The 20358-nt window shown below is 45.1% G+C and overlaps 2 protein-coding genes across 9 annotated transcripts in view; both read left to right on the forward strand.

Annotated features, from left to right (window-relative positions):
* Window positions 1-20358, forward strand: part of LOC144769402 (protocadherin gamma-C3-like) — a 917178-nt gene that overhangs the window by 345616 nt on the left and 551204 nt on the right. Inside the window, exon 1 of one of the 8 annotated variants that reach the window (XM_078653468.1) lies at window positions 10760-13294. The exons of the other annotated variants lie outside the window; for them this stretch is intronic. Coding sequence (XP_078509594.1) covers window positions 10847-13294 — 2448 coding nt within the window. The 5' untranslated portion in view covers window positions 10760-10846. Of the gene's footprint in view, window positions 1-10759; window positions 13295-20358 lie in introns of those variants that run through there. 8 annotated transcript variants of the gene reach the window in all.
* LOC144767195 (protocadherin gamma-A6-like) lies at window positions 1574-10008 on the forward strand. The gene is made up of 3 exons (XM_078650754.1): window positions 1574-1855; window positions 7561-9831; window positions 9988-10008. The coding sequence occupies exons 1-3, from the start codon at window positions 1574-1576 to the stop codon at window positions 10006-10008; spliced, it is 2574 nt and encodes an 857-aa protein (XP_078506880.1).

Below are 20358 nucleotides of genomic sequence, written 5' to 3' on the forward strand. Positions count from 1 at the left end.
TGGGTTTTATTCCAATGATTCCAAAAGAGGCTAGATATAATTATGAGGTTATTTAAGTAGAACTATTGCCCTGTGAGTGGTCCATCAACCACTTCAGACATTGTGTGGGGCGGTAAATATGTTTTAAGAATGGATCGCAGGCTATTGGTCAGTTTTTTGTATCGGTCAGTATTTTGTATCAGAGGGAGGGTTGATTCAAACACAAATATAGTCAGCGTATGTTCTATTTACAGAATCACTTGTTAAAATGAAATATGTGCCTTTTTAGAGAAAATTAGTAGCAGCTGATTCTTTGTTGTGTTTACATTTTGGCAGTTGTGAGTGGGTTTGAAAGAACTGGCTGTGGTTCCTGTGGCAGATAAGTTAGTGAGAAGGAGTACAGAGATTTACTGACGCAAGCTGAGAGGAGGCCAAGCATAAAGATGGGGTGTGACAACAGTTAACAAGAGCCAGTGTGAAGCGTTGCCTTCAGTTAAATCCCTGGAGGTTGTGCTGCACTCAGTTGCTCAAGCGATAGATATTCTTGGTGTAGATGTTATGCTTTTGACTCGAGCAGGGAGACGTGGACCGCCAAAAGGAATTAGCAATAAGGTTTTGAAGAGTGCTTTTGAAGAACTTGTGCACGTCTTCCCTGAAAAAGTGCTGAATGCAGCTGGTTGGTTTGGGGATCTTCCAAGTGGGGCCAAATCAGCCAATTGAATTTCCTCTAAAGTGATGAAAAAGATTAATGCTCATCATCCAGAAAAGCTGGAATAGAACTAGCTATGTAACCCTCTTACAAACGTTATTGATAAACAAAACTTGAAAATGCCACTTGGACTGCAAGCATGTCACGTGTCATTTGGACCACAGGGAGAAAAATGCTGCCGTGCATTTCTGCATTACGACTGATCCTATGTCCTGCCACTCCTTGGGAGACGGGCCCCTCCATCCTGTTACCTCGCTCAAAACCCAACTACTGTAGTTCATTTTGCAACTAAGGAAGAACAATTCCGTCCCTTTTAGCATCATGGTTTGATTTGACCTTGATAGCTGTGGTCACCACTAGCCACAATAAAGACGTATACGTCTCCTAGCATAATATTTGATGGCAGCCTTTCACTGGCCTACAGGCGTGTTGACCACGTCGTCTAACCATACCACCACTCAGATATCCCGGAGAAGACCGCGCTGAGCATCCTGCAAAGATATTGTATGAACCTGGGCACAGATGTTGGGCAGTAAGAGTTAGTAACCTGCCACACTGGCTGATAATAACCTAATCGCGAAAGATGTAAACAGTCGGTCACAGCAGTATTCCACTGTGTGGGAGGTGTTGCAGTTACAGGTTAGGACACTGAGGGCCGCTGTTCACCAAGCAGAAAACGAGAAATATAAAGAGATGCCGAAGGCCACGTGGTACAAAACAGCAGTGAAGGACCCGACTCAGTCTTAGAATATAAGGAAAGATCGTTGAAAATCCGTGCATTGCAGACTCTCCTCCGCTGACGTCGGCACCTGGGCTTTCTTTCCACACCAGAACAGAAGTCTTGAATTGGGATTAATGATACGCCGAGGGAGTTCCCCGTCTGGCATGGCTCAGACTCACGGAAGATGTTACTCCGAGGTTCAGTCACCGAGGTGGCGTTACTCCGGGGCTCATAGATGGAGGCGCTGTTTCTCCGGGGCTCAGGCATCGAGGCGCTGTTACTCCGGGGCTCAGTCTTCGAGGCGCTGTCACTCCGGGGCTCCTCTGCTGCTTCTTGTTGCTCTGCTGACAGTCTGTGGAGCCGCTTCCGGGCAGCTGCGTTATTCCATTCTCGAGGAAATGAGGAAAGGCGCTTTTGTTGGGAATGTGGCTCTGGATCACAAATTTGCTAGCATTCGCGACAAGAATTTGCGATTCTATTAAGGACACGGAGGCGAGGATTATGCTTCTCAAACTTTACTGCATCAACACAGCAGCCAATGAAAATATATTATTTTCTCAAGTAAACAGTAAAATTACTACATTTCCCATGAACACCATGGTTATAGGCACGCCCCCACAGTCCATAAGAACCCCAAGCGTGCACATCACATCCTCTTTCTTTGAGGCGATAAGTCCATAACGTGAACCAAACAAACAGTCCATAACATGAACCAAACAATCCTCCAACGTGGAAGAAGAACTTCAGGTCGTCATCTCGACGTCAGTCGTCTGTCAGTCCGACTTCTTATCCGATCCTGAAATAAAGGAAACAACACCACCGTAATCCTTGCATAAAAGGGTGGGTAAGCTTAATACATACAGTACATTAAGCCGGGTGGGATAATCCTCGCCTCCGTGTCCTTAATAGAATCGCAAATTCTTGTCGCGAATGCTAGCAAATTTGTGATTCTATGGCAGGACCGGAGGCTTCAGATTATGCTAGTTTAACGCTGATTAAATACCACTGAAGTAATGTCTCCCACCGGCTTGTAATAAAACGTCTTAAACGTTGAATCAGAGGACCAATCTGCACAATGCATAATATCTTGGATACTGGATCCTAAACCATAAGACTTGGACGCCATCGCGCCTCTAACTGAATGAGCACCAAAAACATTTGTATCAACACCTGCTTCCTTCATAATGAACCGAAGCCATCTAGCGATAGTGGCAGCCGCCACTGGTTTAAAGGGCTTCTGAATAGCAATCAATAATTGTGAACAGCCCTGCGGCCGCAAGGCCTTTGTACATTCCTCGTAGGTCTTCAAACAATGGACCACACATAGTTTTTCATTGTCAGGAAAAGCATTATAAGATATATGTCTAGACATTGTTTTAGTACGACCCGTAATATGAAAAGAAACCCCCTCCGGGGTAAACACTCTACCTGTTACGTCAAGAGCTCTGACATCCGAAGATCTTCTGCAAGAGGACAGACAAAGCAACATGGCTAGTTTAGCCCACAATTGCTTCCTGGACAGGAGAGAATTAACCGGCCATCTGTCGAGCAAAGAAATAACCACCGAGACATCCCACAAACCTGAATATTTGGGTTTGGGAGGGTTGGCCACCCTGATGCCTTTCAACAACTTACAAACAACCGGGTGCATGCCTACTGGTCTACCATCCACCCGGGCATGCCCCGCCGAGAGGGCTGAGCGAAAGTTGTTGACTGAACGATACGCTAGGCCACTTGCCGCCTTCTCGGAGAGAAAGTTCAACACTTGGGGTAATCCTGCCCCCACGGGATCCAGATGTCGTCCCACGCACCAATCCACCCAGTTCTTCCAGGCAGCGGAGTATCGCTTCCTGGTGGAAGGTGCCCAAGCCTGCTTGATAAAGTCAGCAGCCTTGTCCGAAATTCCTGGCATGTGCCACTGTTCCCTGAAAGCCTCCATGCCATCAGGGATAACCTGCCCTCCAACAGCAACGGGTGCTGTTCCTGACGAGGGCCCTGCAACAACCACTTCAAATCCGGCAGTAGCCGGGGGCGGTCGCAGCTCCACTGTAACAACTTGGGAAACCACGCTTGTGATGTCCACCACGGAGTCACCATGACAATTTCCGCCGCTTGCCGTATCACATGAGTCATTACTCTGGGAATCAACAGAAAGGGGGGAAATGCATACTGGGTCCCCTCCGACCAATCTTGGAGAAAAGCGTCCGTCGCTTCTGCCATCGGATCCGGTCTCCAGCTGAAGAACCGGGGAAGTTGATACGTCAACCTGGAGGCGAACAGGTCCGTCTGAAAAGGACCCCAAATCGCCTGTAACCAGAGAAAGACCTGGGGAAGCAGCTTCCAGTCGCTGTAATCCCTCAAGTGTCTGGAATGCCAGTCCGCCACTTGGTTGGCCTGACCCGGGATGTACTCCGCTATGACTGAAATCTGGTTCTGTAGACAGTACTGCCAAAACTCTCTGGCCATCTGGACAAGAAGAGACGACCTCGTGCCGCCCAACTTGTTGATATACCTCACTGCGGACACATTGTCCAGGCGCAGGAGGATGCAACATGATGTCTGCTTCGGGGATAACGTGCGGACCGCGAACGATCCTGCCAGTAATTCCAAACAGTTTATGTGAAGTTCCAGATCCTGAGACGACCATCTGCCGCCTGTGGAAACCTCCCCACAGCGCGCGCCCCAGCCCCATCTGCTGGCGTCCGACTCGATTACCACATCTGGTCGCGACCCGAAGATCGCTCTGCCGTTCCAGGCATCCACGTGGCCTAGCCACCACTGGAGCTCGTGCCGAACTTCGTCCGTAAGCGGAACCGAGTCCGAATACGAGAGACCCTTCTGAAGGTGTCTGATCTTTAGACGTTGGAGGGCTCTGTAGTGCAAAGGACCCGGAAATATCGCCTGGATAGAGGATGCCAGGACTCCTACAATCCTGGCCAGTGTTCTGAGCGAGACTAACTGCCTGTCCATCAGTTTCCTGATCTCCTTCTTCAAGTCCCTCAACTTCGCCTGCGGAAGAAGCAGCTGCGCCGTGAGGGAGTTGATCGTGAACCCCAGAAAGTCTATTACCTGAGTCGGGGTCACTACTGACTTCGCTAGATTGATCACAAACCCCAGTCCTTGTAACAAGGAAGTAGTCATGGTCAAGTGTTGCAGTAACACTGACCGGTCCTGCGCCATGATCAGAATGTCGTCTAGGTAAATGATCATGCGCACACCCCTCTCCCTGAGGAAGGCCACCACTGGTTTCATTACCTTGGTGAAACACCAGGGAGCCGAGGAGAGACCGAAAGGAAGAGCTAAATACTCGTACCACTGGCCGCTCCACTGAAATTGCAGGAACCTGCGGTGTGGAGGAAAAATCGGAATAGAAAGATATGCATCTTTCAGATCTAATCGCACTAACCAATCTCCTTCTTGTAACAAATCCGCCAACATGTGGATACCTTCCATTTTGAAATGGTTGTACACCAGATGTTGGTTGAAATCTCTGAGGTTGAGTACAAGTCTGTTGCCACCTCCCTTCTTTTGGACCAGAAAGACATTGCTGGCGAAGCCGCGAGGGCTTCTCTGGCAAAGAGCGATCGCGCCCTTCCTCAGCAAGTCTGCCACCTCTGCTTCTATAAAACTGTGATCTAGTTGGGAAAAATGGAGAGGTGGCGGGGGAAACGCTTGCGCCGGAGGAGAGTAGAATTCCAGCTTGAATCCCTGAACAGTCTGCAAGACCCAAACATCCTGAGTTAACATTTGCCATTGCCGCAGACAATGCTGCGTGCGACCCCCCAAAGGAAGAAAAGACACATCTGTCAGACTCACCGGAACTTTGGTGGGCCTTGAAATTCGCCCTGTTGTTTCCCGACTGGAAACGGCCCTTGTTGAAGCCTCGTCGTGAGGGATAGAAGGTTCCTCCGCGGGTAGAGTCCCACTCGCTGCGGCCGCGGCCAAAATCCCCTCTCTGGGAGCCTCTCTGGAATCCTCGGCCTGACGAGCGACCCCCGCCTCGCCCGGCCCTGTTGAAAACACCCTGCGTGAGGGCGCGCTTAATACCACTCTGGGCCTTATCCAATGCGGTGAAGGTGCCAACATACTTGGTGACGTCCTTCACGAACCTGTCTCCGAAGAGACACCCACCGGCCAGAGGGCCAGGTTCAGCTTCCGCCAGCTCCGTTAAGTTGCTGTCCATGCGCATTAGTAAGGACTTGCGCCTCTCCGAAGAGACGGCGCAATTTGCGTTACCCAGAAAGCAAATGGCGCGCTGAGTCCACTCAGCCAAGATGTCCGGATCTACAGGAGTCGCACCCTCTTTGGCCGCTAAGGCCATCTCTAGGATCTTCGCCAGGGGCCCAATGACATCCAACATCTTGTCTTGACAGCCTCGCCAGGCCCTGTCAAGCCCCCTCTTAGGGTCCTTCGAAAAATTTTTCAGGAAAGTGAGCATACTGGCATCTATCTCCGGTGTGTCCGCGACACCGTCCGGAATATCCGGACGCGGACATTCCGACCGCAGCCGGTTGCGCACCTCTCGAGGAAAGCTCTTACGGAGGTGGCTGTGAATGTAATCAGACACGTCCGCTGGCGGGACCCAGTCCGAAGACCGAGGGTGGATGATGTCTGAAGGGTCAAAGTGGAAGGCCTTAGGGGCCTTGTCCTCCACAGGTTTAGAAGCCGGTCTGGCCTTCTTAGGGGGCGGAGGATGCTCCTCCGAAGTATCAGTATCGGTATTGGTATCAGTGTTAGTGGTGGTGGTATCCGTGTCCACCACCACGGGACGTTTACTTTTCGCCTTGCCGCCCGAACGTGGCTGACTAGCGCATTCCTTAACCGGAAGGGAAGCCAAGGACTGCGCATGCGGCCACGACTGGCGCTTCTCCGGAATTAAAGTAGAGGTAGACGGAGCATCGCGCTTCTGCTTCTTGCGTTTATCGTATCCATGACGCTTCGCAAAGCCTTCCAACTGCTTACGAATGGGGCGCAGGGCCACTGCGAGTGCTTGCTGCACAGTCTGGGGGACCTTCGTCTCCATGGCTCTGTCAACTGAAGCTTGGACCGAGGCATCCAAAGCTTCAACAATAGTATCCTCTAGAACAGCGTCCTGCTGCCCTTCATTAGTAACCTCCCCATCTGCCTCTTCCTCCTCAGGGTATTTAACCCACTCTTCCATGGTATCAAAATGGCACTGAAATATAAGGGAATAACCCTGGCAGCCTTTGGGGGTGGTGGGGGGGGTCAGCCCACTGCACACAACAGGTAAATATCACACAAACTGTACCCAAACCCCCTCAGCAAAGCTGTAGTCAGGAAGGCCAGTGACCAAGGTCCTCAAATATAGAGAGCGTGTGCCCACTCTGGACTCTCAATTATCCCACCCTGCACAGGTGATCCAACAAGGGGCAAGCCGGTGTGTAGAAAGCGCAAAACGCGCTTTCCAGGAAGCCAGGGGGACGTGCCGAGGCGCGCCGCCCAAAACGCGACCAAAATACTACTAAAACCAGCCCAAATGGTCAGCGTCCTTGGGCGCGCGCGTCGGCCGTGAGCCACCCGGCCTGAACGCAGGGCGCATTAGGGAGCCTCCGCGCGCCTTCAGGCAGCCGGTAACGGGCCCCAGTGCTGAGCGCGGATCGCCCCTTGCCGGTCAAAGACCGTAGAAAACACGCGCTGACAGCCGCGCTCTCCACAACGGAAGCAGCGCGCTGACAGGCGCTCGCTCCAAGGCGGGAGCAGCCCCTTGTAGAAGACGGCCCAAGCAACGAAGCGCAAGGTGAGCGCTCGAATCTAGAAACACAGAAAATCAAAAATGCACAAAAAAACGAATATAAATGCCACCAGGGAGCACCCCCGTCCTCAATTCAGAAGCGGAACCACCCGCATTAGGCAATCAATCCAGACTTTTCCCAAGACACCCCCAAAGAGACAAGCAGAGTGAGGGGACAGGGAAGTGGCACTTAACTCTGTCTTGAGCAGCAAAGAAAGAGGATGTGATGTGCACGCTTGGGGTTCTTATGGACTGTGGGGGCGTGCCTATAACCATGGTGTTCATGGGAAATGTAGTAATTTTACTGTTTACTTGAGAAAATAATATATTTTCATTGGCTGCTGTGTTGATGCAGTAAAGTTTGAGAAGCATAATCTGAAGCCTCCGGTCCTGCCATAGAATCTGGGGATGGATACAAAGGAGTTATCAGAGGGAGGAGCCCGGATTGTGTCCAGAGGTAGGAAGCAGCATTTTATTCTCAATGTAAACAACGGGCATCTATACATTAACGAAAGGATTGACAGAGAAAGTGTCTGCGGGGACGTCATTCAGTGCCTATTGAACGTAGAGATCATTTCAAAGAACATTATGAAAGTGTATGCAGTCGAAGTGGAAATTCAAGATATAAATGATAACTCCCCTGTTTTCTCTCAAGATCAAATTGTTTTACAAGTGATTGAAAATGCAGCAGTTGGAACTCGTTTTATGCTGCCCGAGGCACACGATGCAGACGGAGAGATGTATTCCCTTCAAAATTATCAACTAAGCTTCAATAAACACTTCACGTTGGATGTAATAAAGAGAAGCGATGGATCAAAGTATGCAGAGCTGGTCCTAGAGAAACCACTGGACCGAGAGGAACAGGAAGTTCACAGCTTGATCCTCACAGCCACGGACGGAGGGGATCCGGTCAGATCAGGTTCACTGCGGATACAGATCAATGTGCAGGATGTGAATGACAATGCACCAGTTTTTCAGCAGTCTGTCTATAAGTTCGGTGTACCAGAAAACACATCCATGAGGACTGTTGTGGGTACTTTAACAGCTTCTGATATTGACAAGGGAGCAAACTCAGAAATATCGTATTCCTTTAACCAAATGAAGGAAAGTGTTGTGCAAAAATTCAGACTTGATTCTAGAAGTGGAGAGATATCATTAATTGAAAATTTGGATTTTGAAGAATCTGAATTTTTTGAATCTGAAGTCCTGGGAAGTGACGGGAGTCTCTCATCTCGCTGTAAAGTTTTGGTAAGTGTCATTAACGTGAATGATAATAGTCCAGAGATATTAACGTCATCTGTGGCCAATCAAGTAGCAGAAAACAGCCCATCAGGTACAGTTATTGCTCTTCTAGAGGTATATGATCGCGATTCAGGAGAGTATGGGCAAGTTACCTGTTCCATCCCTCCACACCTCCCCTTCCAGTTAAAGAAGTCGATTGGAAGTTATTACACTTTGGTAACGGATGGTGTTTTAGACAGGGAGGAAGTCCCAGAATATAATATCACCATTACAGCCACAGATGGGGGAATTCCACCACTGTCTAAAGTCAAAACATTAAACCTTCAGATTGCTGATCAAAATGACAATCCACCAGTCTTTCAGGAAATGACATATAGCACCTACGTAATGGAAAATTTAGCACAGGGTTCTTCTGTTTATTCTGCCAAGGCAAGAGACAAGGACTGGGGCCAGAATGCAAAAATCAGTTATTCCATCACCGATGGACACATCGGAGATGTTCCACTTTCCTCTTACATATCCATCAATTCTGACTCTGGCATCATTTATGCCCTTCGGCCCTTCGATTTTGAAGAGTTCAGAGAATTTCAGGTTCAATTGAAGGCTCGAGATGGCGGATCTCCATCACTTGAGAGTAATGCCACAGTCACATTCTTTATCCAGGATCAGAATGACAACACTCCTGAAATATTATACCCATCAACACCCATGGATGAGTCCTCTGGTGTGGAGATGGCTCCTCGCTCCTCTGAACCAGGGTATCTAATAACAAAGGTGGTCGCAGTCGATGCTGATTCAGGGCAGAATTCCTGGCTCTCCTACCAGCTGCTGAGGTCCACAGACCAGGGACTGTTTGCTGTAGGTCTTCACACCGGAGAAATCAGAACAGCCCGCCCCATTATGGAAAAAGATGCCATTAAACAATTCCTTGTGGTGTTAGTGAAGGACAATGGGCAGACTCCTCTTTCTTCTTCAGTGACAGTCACCATTGTGTTGGCAGACAGTATGCCAGAAATGCTTCATGATATAAGTAACCCTTCAGCTCCCGCAGACATGGAGTCAAACCTCACACTGTATCTGGTGAGCGCTGTAGCTGTCGTTTCCTTTTTGTTCCTTTTCCTGATCATCCTTCTTTTGGCCATCAGGCTTCACCGCTGGAGGGAATCTCAGCTCTGCACGTCATCCAGTGTTGACTTCAATGCACTTCCGGCCTCTCAGTTTGTGGGCATTGATGGTGTCAGAGCTTTTCTGCAGACATACTCTCATGATATTTGTTTCACAGCAGATTCCGTACAAAAGCAGTGTAATGTTCAAAATTCAAGCAACTCAAATACTCTTTCTGGAAACCAGAATTATGAGAGCCAAGGGCCGCAACTCCTCATTGACGACTTTATAAACCTGAGTAACGAGGACCAGCCATTTATTCAAGTAAGTTTACTTATTTTGCTTTCAACAATGTTTTTTTCTTCAATGCGTAATGTTCTGCCTGTCTTACATTAGCTGTGAATAACATACAACCAATGAATGGCACGTTTTGTGACAAAAACATTTTGCTATCTATAAATTGTGCAACATTATTTCCAGTTACTCGGTGCTCCAAGCTAGAACGCTTCCACTTGCTCAGAGGAAGCAAAACAGAGAAATTCAGAAACGAATGTTCCAGCATTAAAGTTTCATCAATAGGAACAATATTCGAGATATCCTCTGTGGTTCGGGCCTTATAACTATTCTTTCTCTCATTCTCTCTTTCTCTCACACTTAGTCTCTCTCTTAACACTCTCTCTCGCTCACACTCTCTCTCAACACTCTCTCTCGCTCACTCTCTCAACACTCTCTCTCTCACTCTCTCGCTCACTCTCACACACACACACACAATATCTTCTCTCCCCTCCCCTCCCCCTTCCCTTGGCATAAGTTCGGCATACTCAGTATGTGATTAACTAGAAAAGTCTCATTTGCTTCATAATAGTTGGATGTAATGCAAGGACAGACATAACGACGACGACGCTCTATTTAGTGGTATAGATTTGTGTTTGTGGAGAGTGAGGTTATTTTAACTTTTTTTAAATATATTAATGTCTCACTGGCTTGAATGTTTGCGGTGTTTGTGGTGGTTCAGAGAAATGTGTGTTTTCTGGCTGTTGTTCCGGAATAAAGCCACAGGGTGCCGCTGTTGTCAAAGTTGGTGTGGGAACCGAAGGGCCAGTGGCGCTTCCTGCGAGCCCCGTGCGCAGTCAGTCTAGGGAGAGGCAGACACTCGTCACGAAGGGATTTTTACCGCGAGGAGCTCTATATATACAACTGTTGAAAAAAGGAGTTTTGAGCTGTGTAAGATGCACCTTACTTAATTTCGGGAGACGAAAGCGTGTGGATTCGCATTCAAGGTTTTTTGGCTGTGTTTTTATTTGAATTATTGCGGAAGTTGCGACTTTTCGGGAGACAAATGTACACGCATGTACATGCGACTGGAATGGGAGCCCGCCCCGGAGCAGCAGGACTGAGAGGCAGGCGGCAAGTACTGATTTCATTGTTATTTCTCTTCCTCTGTGAGGCGGTGTCTGGGCAGATACAATACACGATTGCAGAAGAAACGAAGAGCGGCTCCGTAGTGGGAAACATAGCAAAGGATTTGGGGTTAAATTTGAGGCTGTTATCTGTCAGGAACTTGCGCATTGCCTCTGCTGCTGCAAAACAATATTTAACATTAAACCCGGAATCTGGAATCCTGCAGGTGAGTGACAGGATCGACAGAGAGGAGATGTGCGGGGAGTCACCCACCTGCTCCCTCACCTTCGAGGCTGTTGTGGAAAATCCAATGAATGTGTTTCACGTAGAAGTTTTTATTAAGGACATTAATGACAACCCCCCGAGTTTTTCAAAGAACTCCGTGGATGTAGAAATCACTGAAGCCTCTTTGCCAGGGACCCGCATTGCACTGGACAATGCCCGGGACCCTGATATTGGCATTAATGCCCTGCAGGGCTATAAGCTGAGCCCAAACCCACATTTTGTCTTGGACGAAAAAGTGAGCAGCGATGGCTACAGATATGCCGAATTAGTTCTGGAAACCGTCTTAGATCGTGAAAAAGAAAGTCACCATCGCTTGGTTCTGACCGCCTCTGACGGGGGAGATCCAATCAGATCCAGCACCGTGGACATTAATATTAATGTTCTTGATGTCAATGACAATTTCCCCGTGTTCAGTCAAGAGGTCTACAGAGCCAGCATCAGTGAAGGGGCAGCAATTAACTCAGTGGTGCTTCAAGTAAAAGCCACGGACAAGGATGAAGGTTTAAATTCCAAAATAACTTACTCTTTCAGGAATATGCCTCACGTTCTCCATAGTACATTCAACTTAGATGCAGAGAGTGGAGAAATTAAAGTTAATATGGCATTGGATTTTGAGAAGATTCATTCATACAAAATGGCAGTAGAAGCCAGGGATGGAGGGGGACATGTTGCACAGTGTCGGGTACTTGTTGAAGTAACTGATGAGAATGACAATGCCCCCGAGGTAACCTTTACCTCTATCTCCAGTCCTCTTCCAGAGGACTCCTCCCCGGGTACAGTGGTAGCTCTCATTAATATTGACGACCGAGATTCCGGTGACAACGGAAAGGTTGGGTGCCATTTACAAGAAAATGTTCCTTTTAAATTACTATCATCATCTGGAAAGTATTATAAGCTTTTGACTGAAAGCAACCTGGACAGGGAAACTGTCCCAGAATACAATATCACAGTTACAGCCACAGACAGAGGCTCTCCTCCTCTAGCCACGAGCAGAACTATACTGTTGCAACTATCTGATATTAACGATAGCCCTCCAGTGTTTGGCAAGTCTTCCTACCAGATCTATGTTTCAGAGAACAATGCTCCAGGTACTTCCATCTACCGTTTAAGTGCATCTGATCTAGATTTGGATCAAAATGCTCACATCGCTTATTCGATACAAGATAATCAAGTGGAGAAAACACCAATGTCTTCCTATATCTCCATTAATTCCCAAACTGGTGTGATTTATGCCCAGCGCTCTTATGACTATGAGCAGCTCAGGGAGTTTGGGTTCCAGGTGACGGCTCAGGACTCTGGGTCTCCTCCTCTGAGTACTAGTGTCACTGTGAGGATATTTATTGTGGATCAGAATGATAACCATCCGGAAATCCTCTACCCTTCACTTGAACCTGATGGTTCTGTGTTGTTTGAGATGGTTTCCCCTTCTTCTGATCCTGGTTATCTGATCACTAAAGTGGTGGCTGTAGATGCTGATTCTGGACACAATGCATGGTTGTCCTACTATCTACTGGAAACCACTGAACCCCCACTATTTAAAGTAGGGCCTCACACTGGAGAAATTAGGACATCAAGATTCTTCCTGGAGAAAGACCCGCTCAGGCACAAAATGGTCATCCTGGTAAAGGACAACGGGCAGCCTCCACTATCCGCCACAGTTACACTAAACGTGGTGTTTGCAGAAAACATACAAGAGGCTCTTCCTGAGCTTAGAAATCAACCACTTGACCAAGTCGGCGAATCAAATTTAACGATTTATTTAATGGTAGCATTGGCATCAATTTCATTTTTATTCATTTTGACTCTGATGCTTGTCGTGGTTTTCAGATGCAGAAAGCCCAAGGGACCCAAGATTTTTGAGTCTATAACTCCTGCTCTTTATTCACACATTGATCCAATGTTTACATCGAATTACCAAAATGGGACTCTGCCACTGCCATACTCGTATGAGGTTGTGGCAGCCCTCGATTCTGGGAACAAGGCGTTTGCTTTACTCAAACCAAGTCAAGAGGTTTCAGCGGATATTCTCTGTTCTCCTAATGATTCTGGGATTGGAAACGAGTCTGCTGGCATATCTATTGGAAATGACAGCTTAAATCAGGTGAGGCATTTTTTAAATTATATTTACAATACTTCTCTTTTATACAGCAGTTTAAAAATATGTGTGGTCCTTATTTATTGATTGTAATAATACAGGTGGTGCTTTACTTGAACGTTTTATCTTTGAAAGCTCAATTGTACCCCATCACAACTCTTTTCTAATGATTTAAAATTTAGATCATACTGTTACTAGGTTTGTACAGATTTGTGTGCATTTGTATTTTTGCAGTTCACTTTGAAGTTTATCAAGCGATTCACTTCTGGTTTAAATTATAAGCCTACTGCACGTGCATAAAATGTTGTGAATAATGGGATATCAATTAGTGTTTTACTTTAAAGTGCTTCTTTTAAGAAGCAGTGTTCTCTTTAATTTAGTTACTGATTTCATGTCTGATATTATATGGCAACTTCCCCGAGCCTTTTGTTAGGACCTTGACTAGTGGACGTCATTGGTAATAGAAAGTGCATCTGTCAAACCTTGGAGCCTTAATACCTCCTCCCCAACCAAAAATCACACAGGCAGCTCTCATATATGGCAGTGACATATTTACCATAAGGTATTTTTTCGTCCTGAGATGAGCAATTCAATATGTAAGGATAGCATTGAACTTATTCCAAATATTTCCTAATTTTCAAGATGCTAAGCCACCCTGATAACTTTGAAGACAACCACTGCATCCTAACATTTGCACTTAAATTGTTGTGCCATTCTAAATACCCGTTTTGGGGAAATCCAGGGTAATCCCCACTCCACCATTCCTTGGATCACAAGGGTCGCTGTCAAATAATTATGGAGAGTTTTGGCAACCACATCACACATGGGAAAAGTATGCTAGTTTTGCATCTTCAAATACCCATTACTTGTAATATCTAAAAGTCTGAGGGGCTAAATATGGTGCTAAAACCCCCTCTGACCAAGTCCACAAAGTGGCCACAGAGAAAAAGGAAAGAGCAGTTAAAACATAAAATACTATTCCTACCTAATGTGCAATGGCTCCTCTCCAACCAACTAAATAATAGGTCTGAGGGTTTGAGAAACAAAAGTATTGAGAGTGGTGTTGACATTCACCATCCATTGCAGTCCAAGGCTATGGGAGGATGGAGGCTACAAGCATGTGCCTTCGTGGCCTCTCAGCCTGTCCATCACACAACACTAGAAATCCTTTTCTTCCTTTATGACCCACTCTTCTGAAACCTGAAAACATCTGCTGCAGCCAGAATGTCAGTCAGCCTCTGCCCAATGTGTTATATCCAGGGGCAGAGCCTAATTATGCTTCTGTTTCATCCTGAGAAAGCCCTCAGGTAGTATGAATATTCGTTGTTCAAATTCCGTGTCTCTTAGGCTATTACTCACAAAAAAGAATTCAATTTACAGCAAACAGATCTGAAATAGTTTAAGTGGACTTGCGACTCATAGTCACAGCTATCCAGCCCTACAGTGGCTACCTGAGAATGTCTAAGAAATATTACTTTAAAGTTATCTTTATGATGTACAAATGGTGTCTACTTTGGATTCCTTGTCAATATAGAACACCAAATCATCAAAAACTAAAGAACAGTTCTCTTTCCAGAGTCTTAATTATAGAGCTCAGTACCGTTTGTAACACTCTTTGCCATTGGTAGTGATTAAGCGCAAAAACATATTGGCTTAATGCCTTCAGTAAGGATGTTAAGTTTACATACAGATCATTGCTCGTTGTATTCAATTAATGCTGGTGAACACTGAATTATTTACATATTCAATGCTCTTCTCCTGGTCTTTTATCGGGAACTATTATTAAATGTAGTATATCGAAACTAGTGCAGCATTGTACTTTGCCCGTTGAGTGAAGATCAACTGTTATTTGTCAGGTATTTTGTTTGTATATTGTAGTTAGTGTACTGTAGTTTGCGTACTGTGTTTGGGACAGAAATGTGATTTTTAAATGTATTACACTTCAGACAATTGTTTGTTCAATGGAAACGATAGGAATGTGGCGGCATCGAGACATTGTCTCACGTCATTCAAATGCTTCATACTATGTGGCCTGGGTATGTGGTGTCCAGTTAGTGGAGGAGGGGACGCGTAAAGTTAAGGACTAAAATAAAAAAGTGAGACATTTGAATTTTCATGAATGACAGAAAATAAACATTGTTTCAGTTAGGTTTGGGTACATGAAATAAGAATCCAAGACCAGACTTGAAACCTATACCTGGCCTGGAAAAAATGTTCAAAGAAGAACAACCATGCTGGAGACTGCGGCTAGAATGGATGAAGCCGTGATTGTGTCATGGGAGCCCATTCAGCACCGAAGGAAGTCCCACTAGGTTGCAGCCCATCATAAATATGCCAGAGTGGCAGATTAGCCTGTCCAGCCCTGTATAGTATCCTGAGACAGTTGCATAAAAGTACCACTGGGCAAGTTACCTTGGACTGTTTTTCACGTGTGCATTTAATTTGGTGGTTTTAGCTGCCGTTGTTTGTAGAGTAGTGCAAGCTCATAAAAAAAGAGCCCCCCTTATAATAGATGTGCATATTTTTTTTCCATTACTTCATAGTTCCCGATTACTGGCCTACCCACAATTTATGGAGTTTCCAATTTTTTGCACAGCCATGCAGTTGCAAATTATTTCACATTCAGTTCTGATATTTTTTTGCAGCAACTTAAAAATCACATGAAACTCCTGATTTTAACAGGAAAGCTGACATCCAAGAAACTTAGCAAATAATGGGGAGTAATTGAAGTATTTGTGAGAACTACGGGAAGTTTGCAAGAAACTAACTTTGCAACTTTACACACCCATAATTTACCGGTGGGTGGTAACCCATCCATCCACCAAAATCATCGGATGCCACATCCTGTATGTTTTAAGGTGGGGAACCATTGTGTTTCCATGAACTCCGTTCTGGGAATCAACTTTGTGTAGGACAATCTAGAGCAGAACCACCAGCTCCATGACATCTGAAGGTCCACTCCAGGAAATTGCAGTTAGGACTGGACGAAATTTAAATTATGCTGGCCTAATTCATGTCATTTCACAAATTTTTCATTATGCTTGTTACATGAAATTCCTGAAATGATGACACTTTGCAAAATTATGCAGAGTTCACAATAAACATTTACTGCAAATGGAGCAATTCATGGTAAAGCCCAGTAGTGTTTTCTGCAATCACAGATGAACAGCAGAAAAACGGTGATTGTTGTTCAAGGTGTTCTTGTTTAAACTCACCCTTGCACCAAAAATTGATGCAAGGATGCATTTTGTGCTAAAATATAATGCAAAATGACAGATTTGCATTTCATGTAATTCTGCATAATTTCACGTAATTGTGTTTAATTGCGCAAAAGCAAGTTACGCAAATTTCACACACCCACATTGCATTTTTCGGAAAGATAAAATAAAGAACGTCCTACAAACTTTTGAGGAAAAAAAACACCTTGTGTGCTTGGAACATTTTTTTTTAATTCTTCAAAGGCAAGCACCCACACTGCATGACATGATAGCTAAGCATACATATAAGCATATATTCAGCAATTTCATTGATATTGCTTATGCAATGTTGTCTGAAGCACTTCTGGTGAAAACTCTGCACCAACCCAGCAATAAAGCATGAATAATATGGGTTGGTTGCCACAAGGCTGGCATAGGAAAGACCATCGCCTCACCAGTGGCTTGGCAGGCCACTCACTGGACTCTGAATGAGCACCAACAAATACTTTTCTTAAAATCTTTTAGCGTGATGCAAAGCAATTAATGTGTTTTAAGTAGTTCTTTGTTACCCAGTATAACCCCTGATGCTGTTGATGTGACCCCTGCATTATGAACACTCACAGCCAAGCGCTATTGATGGGGAGGTCATGTGAAAGTGCCCGACACCAGACTCGAAGCTGTTGTAGGTTGCTTCTGTTCTCCTCCATCTGTCAATCCACTGGGTCAGAGCAGGAGACTCTCCCATTCCAGCCTCGGTGAGTGAGACAGTCTTGTGACTGATGCAATTAGAGCCAGTGTCTCTTATTGTCCCTGGTTTGATCCTTTCCTGTCATAGTTACTAGGCCAATCCACACAAGTGAGGTAACGTTGTTATCATGTTAAGTGTGGGAAAGCTGTGTGGTAAGAGGTTTTTGTATCCCTGCAGTTTCGAGAACTTTTGTCACAGAAATGTGAGGTAAAAACACACATTTTCCCTCACATTTCTGTGACAAAAGTTCTCGAAACTGCAGGGATACAAAAACGGTTTCCAAGGTTTTCTGGGCAAAAGAACATTGTGGGATCCATGATAGTCACCCCACTTTGAACTAGGAGCCTAGTTTAAAAAAAATGTCTAGGTTTGGTGGGCTTCCCTAGGTGATGGGTGAGTCATGGCTTAAATCCCCAGTTACCCATCTCCAAACTGGGTCATGTTTTCCTCACATTTATTTTTCCACTTCATGTTTTGGAGTATTATGTATTCTTGAGCACTAGGTCCATCCACATACGTTGTGCACCAGTTTATTGTGCTAAGTGTGGAGCCACTGGGTGATAGAAAGTTTGTGGATACCAACAGCTTCCAAAACTTTCTCTCACAGAAATATGAGGAAAGTGTGTGTTTTTGGCTAAGCTTTGAGGTTTGCAAGACCTTCTAGGTAAAATGACTCCATGTGACCCATTCAAGTCACTCTACCTTGTACTCCTCTGTTGGTCTAGTTTTCAGAAATGCTTGGGTTTGATAGGTTTCTCCGGGTGGCAGATGAACCAGGCCCAAATTCCATAGCTGCCCCTATTGTAAAAAAAAAAAACATTGGGCCTCATTTATGAAAAGTGACGCATCGCTGTGTGAAAACAGCGATGCGTCACTTTTCACTGCGTCCTCCTTGCGACACCAATGATGCGTCATACTGTAAATATGACGCATCATGTCGCAAGGAGTTACAGATACGTCAGTATTTCTGACGTATCTGTAAGCGCAAAAGTCACGCATTGCTGGGGTGTGTCACAAAAGTGACGCAACTCCAGCAATGCGTCCTTTCACATGGGGAAAGCTCCATGTGAAAGGGCTTGCGTCAGTCTTATGCATGCTGTGAGGCAGGCGCAGGATTTTGACGCAACAGCGTCCTAAAAGTGACGCAGTGAAATCCCATAGATTTCACTGCGTCACTATTACGAGGCTTTTTGCGGGGGAACGCCCCATCTGCATTCATTATACCTGACGCAGGTATAATGTAGCGCAGGGGTTTACAAAGTGACGCATCTGCTTAGATGTGTCACTTTGTAAATAGTGAGCAACAGGAGGCATGTTTTACGCCGCCGATGCATCACGAAAAGTGACGCATCGGAAGCGCAAAACTGTCGCAAGGCCTCATAAATGAGGCCCATTGATTTTGCTGGGTGACATGTGATTTCTTCCGGTACCGTTTTGGGGTATTTTGTGTAGTATGTGCTAGGCCATGCCACACAAGTGGGGCCCAGTTTTTATTGGGAGACATATGATAGTACAGAATAGTACAACATTTGTTTTTACCGATTTAATTTCACTAAATTTTTGTCTTCCAAAAGTTACTATGCTGAAAAGAAGACATTTTGCAAAATGCTCTTTGAATCTTGTGATAATATTGAAAACCTCAAATTCAGAGGTGCACAATAAATTCAGTGCCTTGTGTACATTTCAGAAATAATAGATTTCTTTCATACCATTTTTCATTCATTATATTTTACCATATGAACTGCTGCTTGGTCATTATTAAATGAAAACTCATTATAGGCTAATAAAGCTCAGTTGATGGTTCTAAGTTTCTCCTGTTTTTGGAGAACCTGCAAACAGTATATATTCCTGTGACCAAGAGAGTCTATCAGACATAACGGTATTTTGTTTTGTAATTTGTCCATGGTGACAAAAAAAGTAGGTAAAAAAAATGGTCACCAATTACTATCTTTTTCTACTCATTTGCACAATGTATTTTGATCAACATTATGTTTCTTTAGGAAAACCTTGAGGGTTATACACAAATGACGCCTTGATGAATTCTGAATTTTTACTAATGCCATTTAAAAAAAAAGGAAAAAAAAGCATATGCCTTTTTGCTCAACACTTTTTTTCACTTTCCCCCAAAGTATAAAATGTGGCTATATTATGGCTATGTTCTTAAACCCTTCACCGCTGGCGGGATTCCCCCGCTGTGCATTGGCGGGGAGGGCGAACTGCGCCCCCATGCTCATGACGAGGTCAGCTCGTCATGAGCCACGGCGCTCCGGTGCTCATGACGAGCTGAGCTAGTCATGACCGCGCCCGTTCCAATGGAACGTTCAGCACAGCAGGGGAATCAGCCCAGCGTGCGAGCGTTCCATCTAACGGGCGCGGTCATGACGAGCTCAGCTCGTCGTGAGCACCGGAGCGCCGTGGCTCATGACGAGCTGAGCTCGTCATGAGCGTCCAAGAGGTTAAATAAATTGCTACATGATGTACACAACCATTCTGGAATATCTCATAGCAGGTTCATTCCAGAGTGGTGTTTTAATGCTCCAAAAGTTGTGTGGTGTAATTTATACAGTGACTTGACATTCAAAAAGCTGTTCATTCATAAACATTACTGGATATGTTAAAGATTTGTGAGTAGTCCAAGAACAATCTATTTTAAGATGGATCTTATGTATCGGCACATTGTGATGGTTTTAACTAACTATACAATAAAGAATTTTTCACTTTCACTTATTTGAAGACAGTACCGGAAAATATTTAACAATCATAAGATGTGTGCATGAAAAGGGTTTAAATGTTTGCATATATTCTCTTAGTTGTATGAAGCACAAGGACCAAGGCTGTTATTGAAGGGAACTTCTGTATAGTAGATATTCCATTTACAAAGACAACCCACCAAGGATGACCTATTTGTTCATTGTTCTTCGCCTCTGGCCTCAGTATCATAAACAAGCACCAAGAAAAGGGCAATTTTTCTGCAAGGAAATGTTTGCATTGTTTCTATGCAACTTCTTTGTTTCTGGTATAGTGCCGAAATATAAAACTATTGTTCATAAGAAAAAAATGTTTCTTTGAAAAAAAGATTTTGATGAAAACTATCATTATACTAATGGGATAGTCCAAGTAGATCA

The sequence above is a fragment of the Lissotriton helveticus genome, chromosome 7, assembly GCF_964261635.1.
Source record: "Lissotriton helveticus chromosome 7, aLisHel1.1, whole genome shotgun sequence".
Taxonomy (NCBI): domain Eukaryota; kingdom Metazoa; phylum Chordata; class Amphibia; order Caudata; family Salamandridae; genus Lissotriton; species Lissotriton helveticus.

What these genes read in the sequence shown, in the direction of transcription:
- LOC144767195 (XM_078650754.1), top strand. Translation starts at nt 1,574, where the DNA reads ATGGCTCAGACTCACGGAAGATGTTACTCCGAGGTTCAGTCACCGAGG. An exon ending in TGGCTCTGGATCACAAATTT is followed by an intron (nt 1,856 to 7,560) that starts GCTAGCATTCGC and finishes GTCCTGCCATAG; the next exon opens with AATCTGGGGATGGATACAAA. An exon ending in AGGACCAGCCATTTATTCAA is followed by an intron (nt 9,832 to 9,987) that starts GTAAGTTTACTT and finishes CATTATTTCCAG; the next exon opens with TTACTCGGTGCTCCAAGCTA.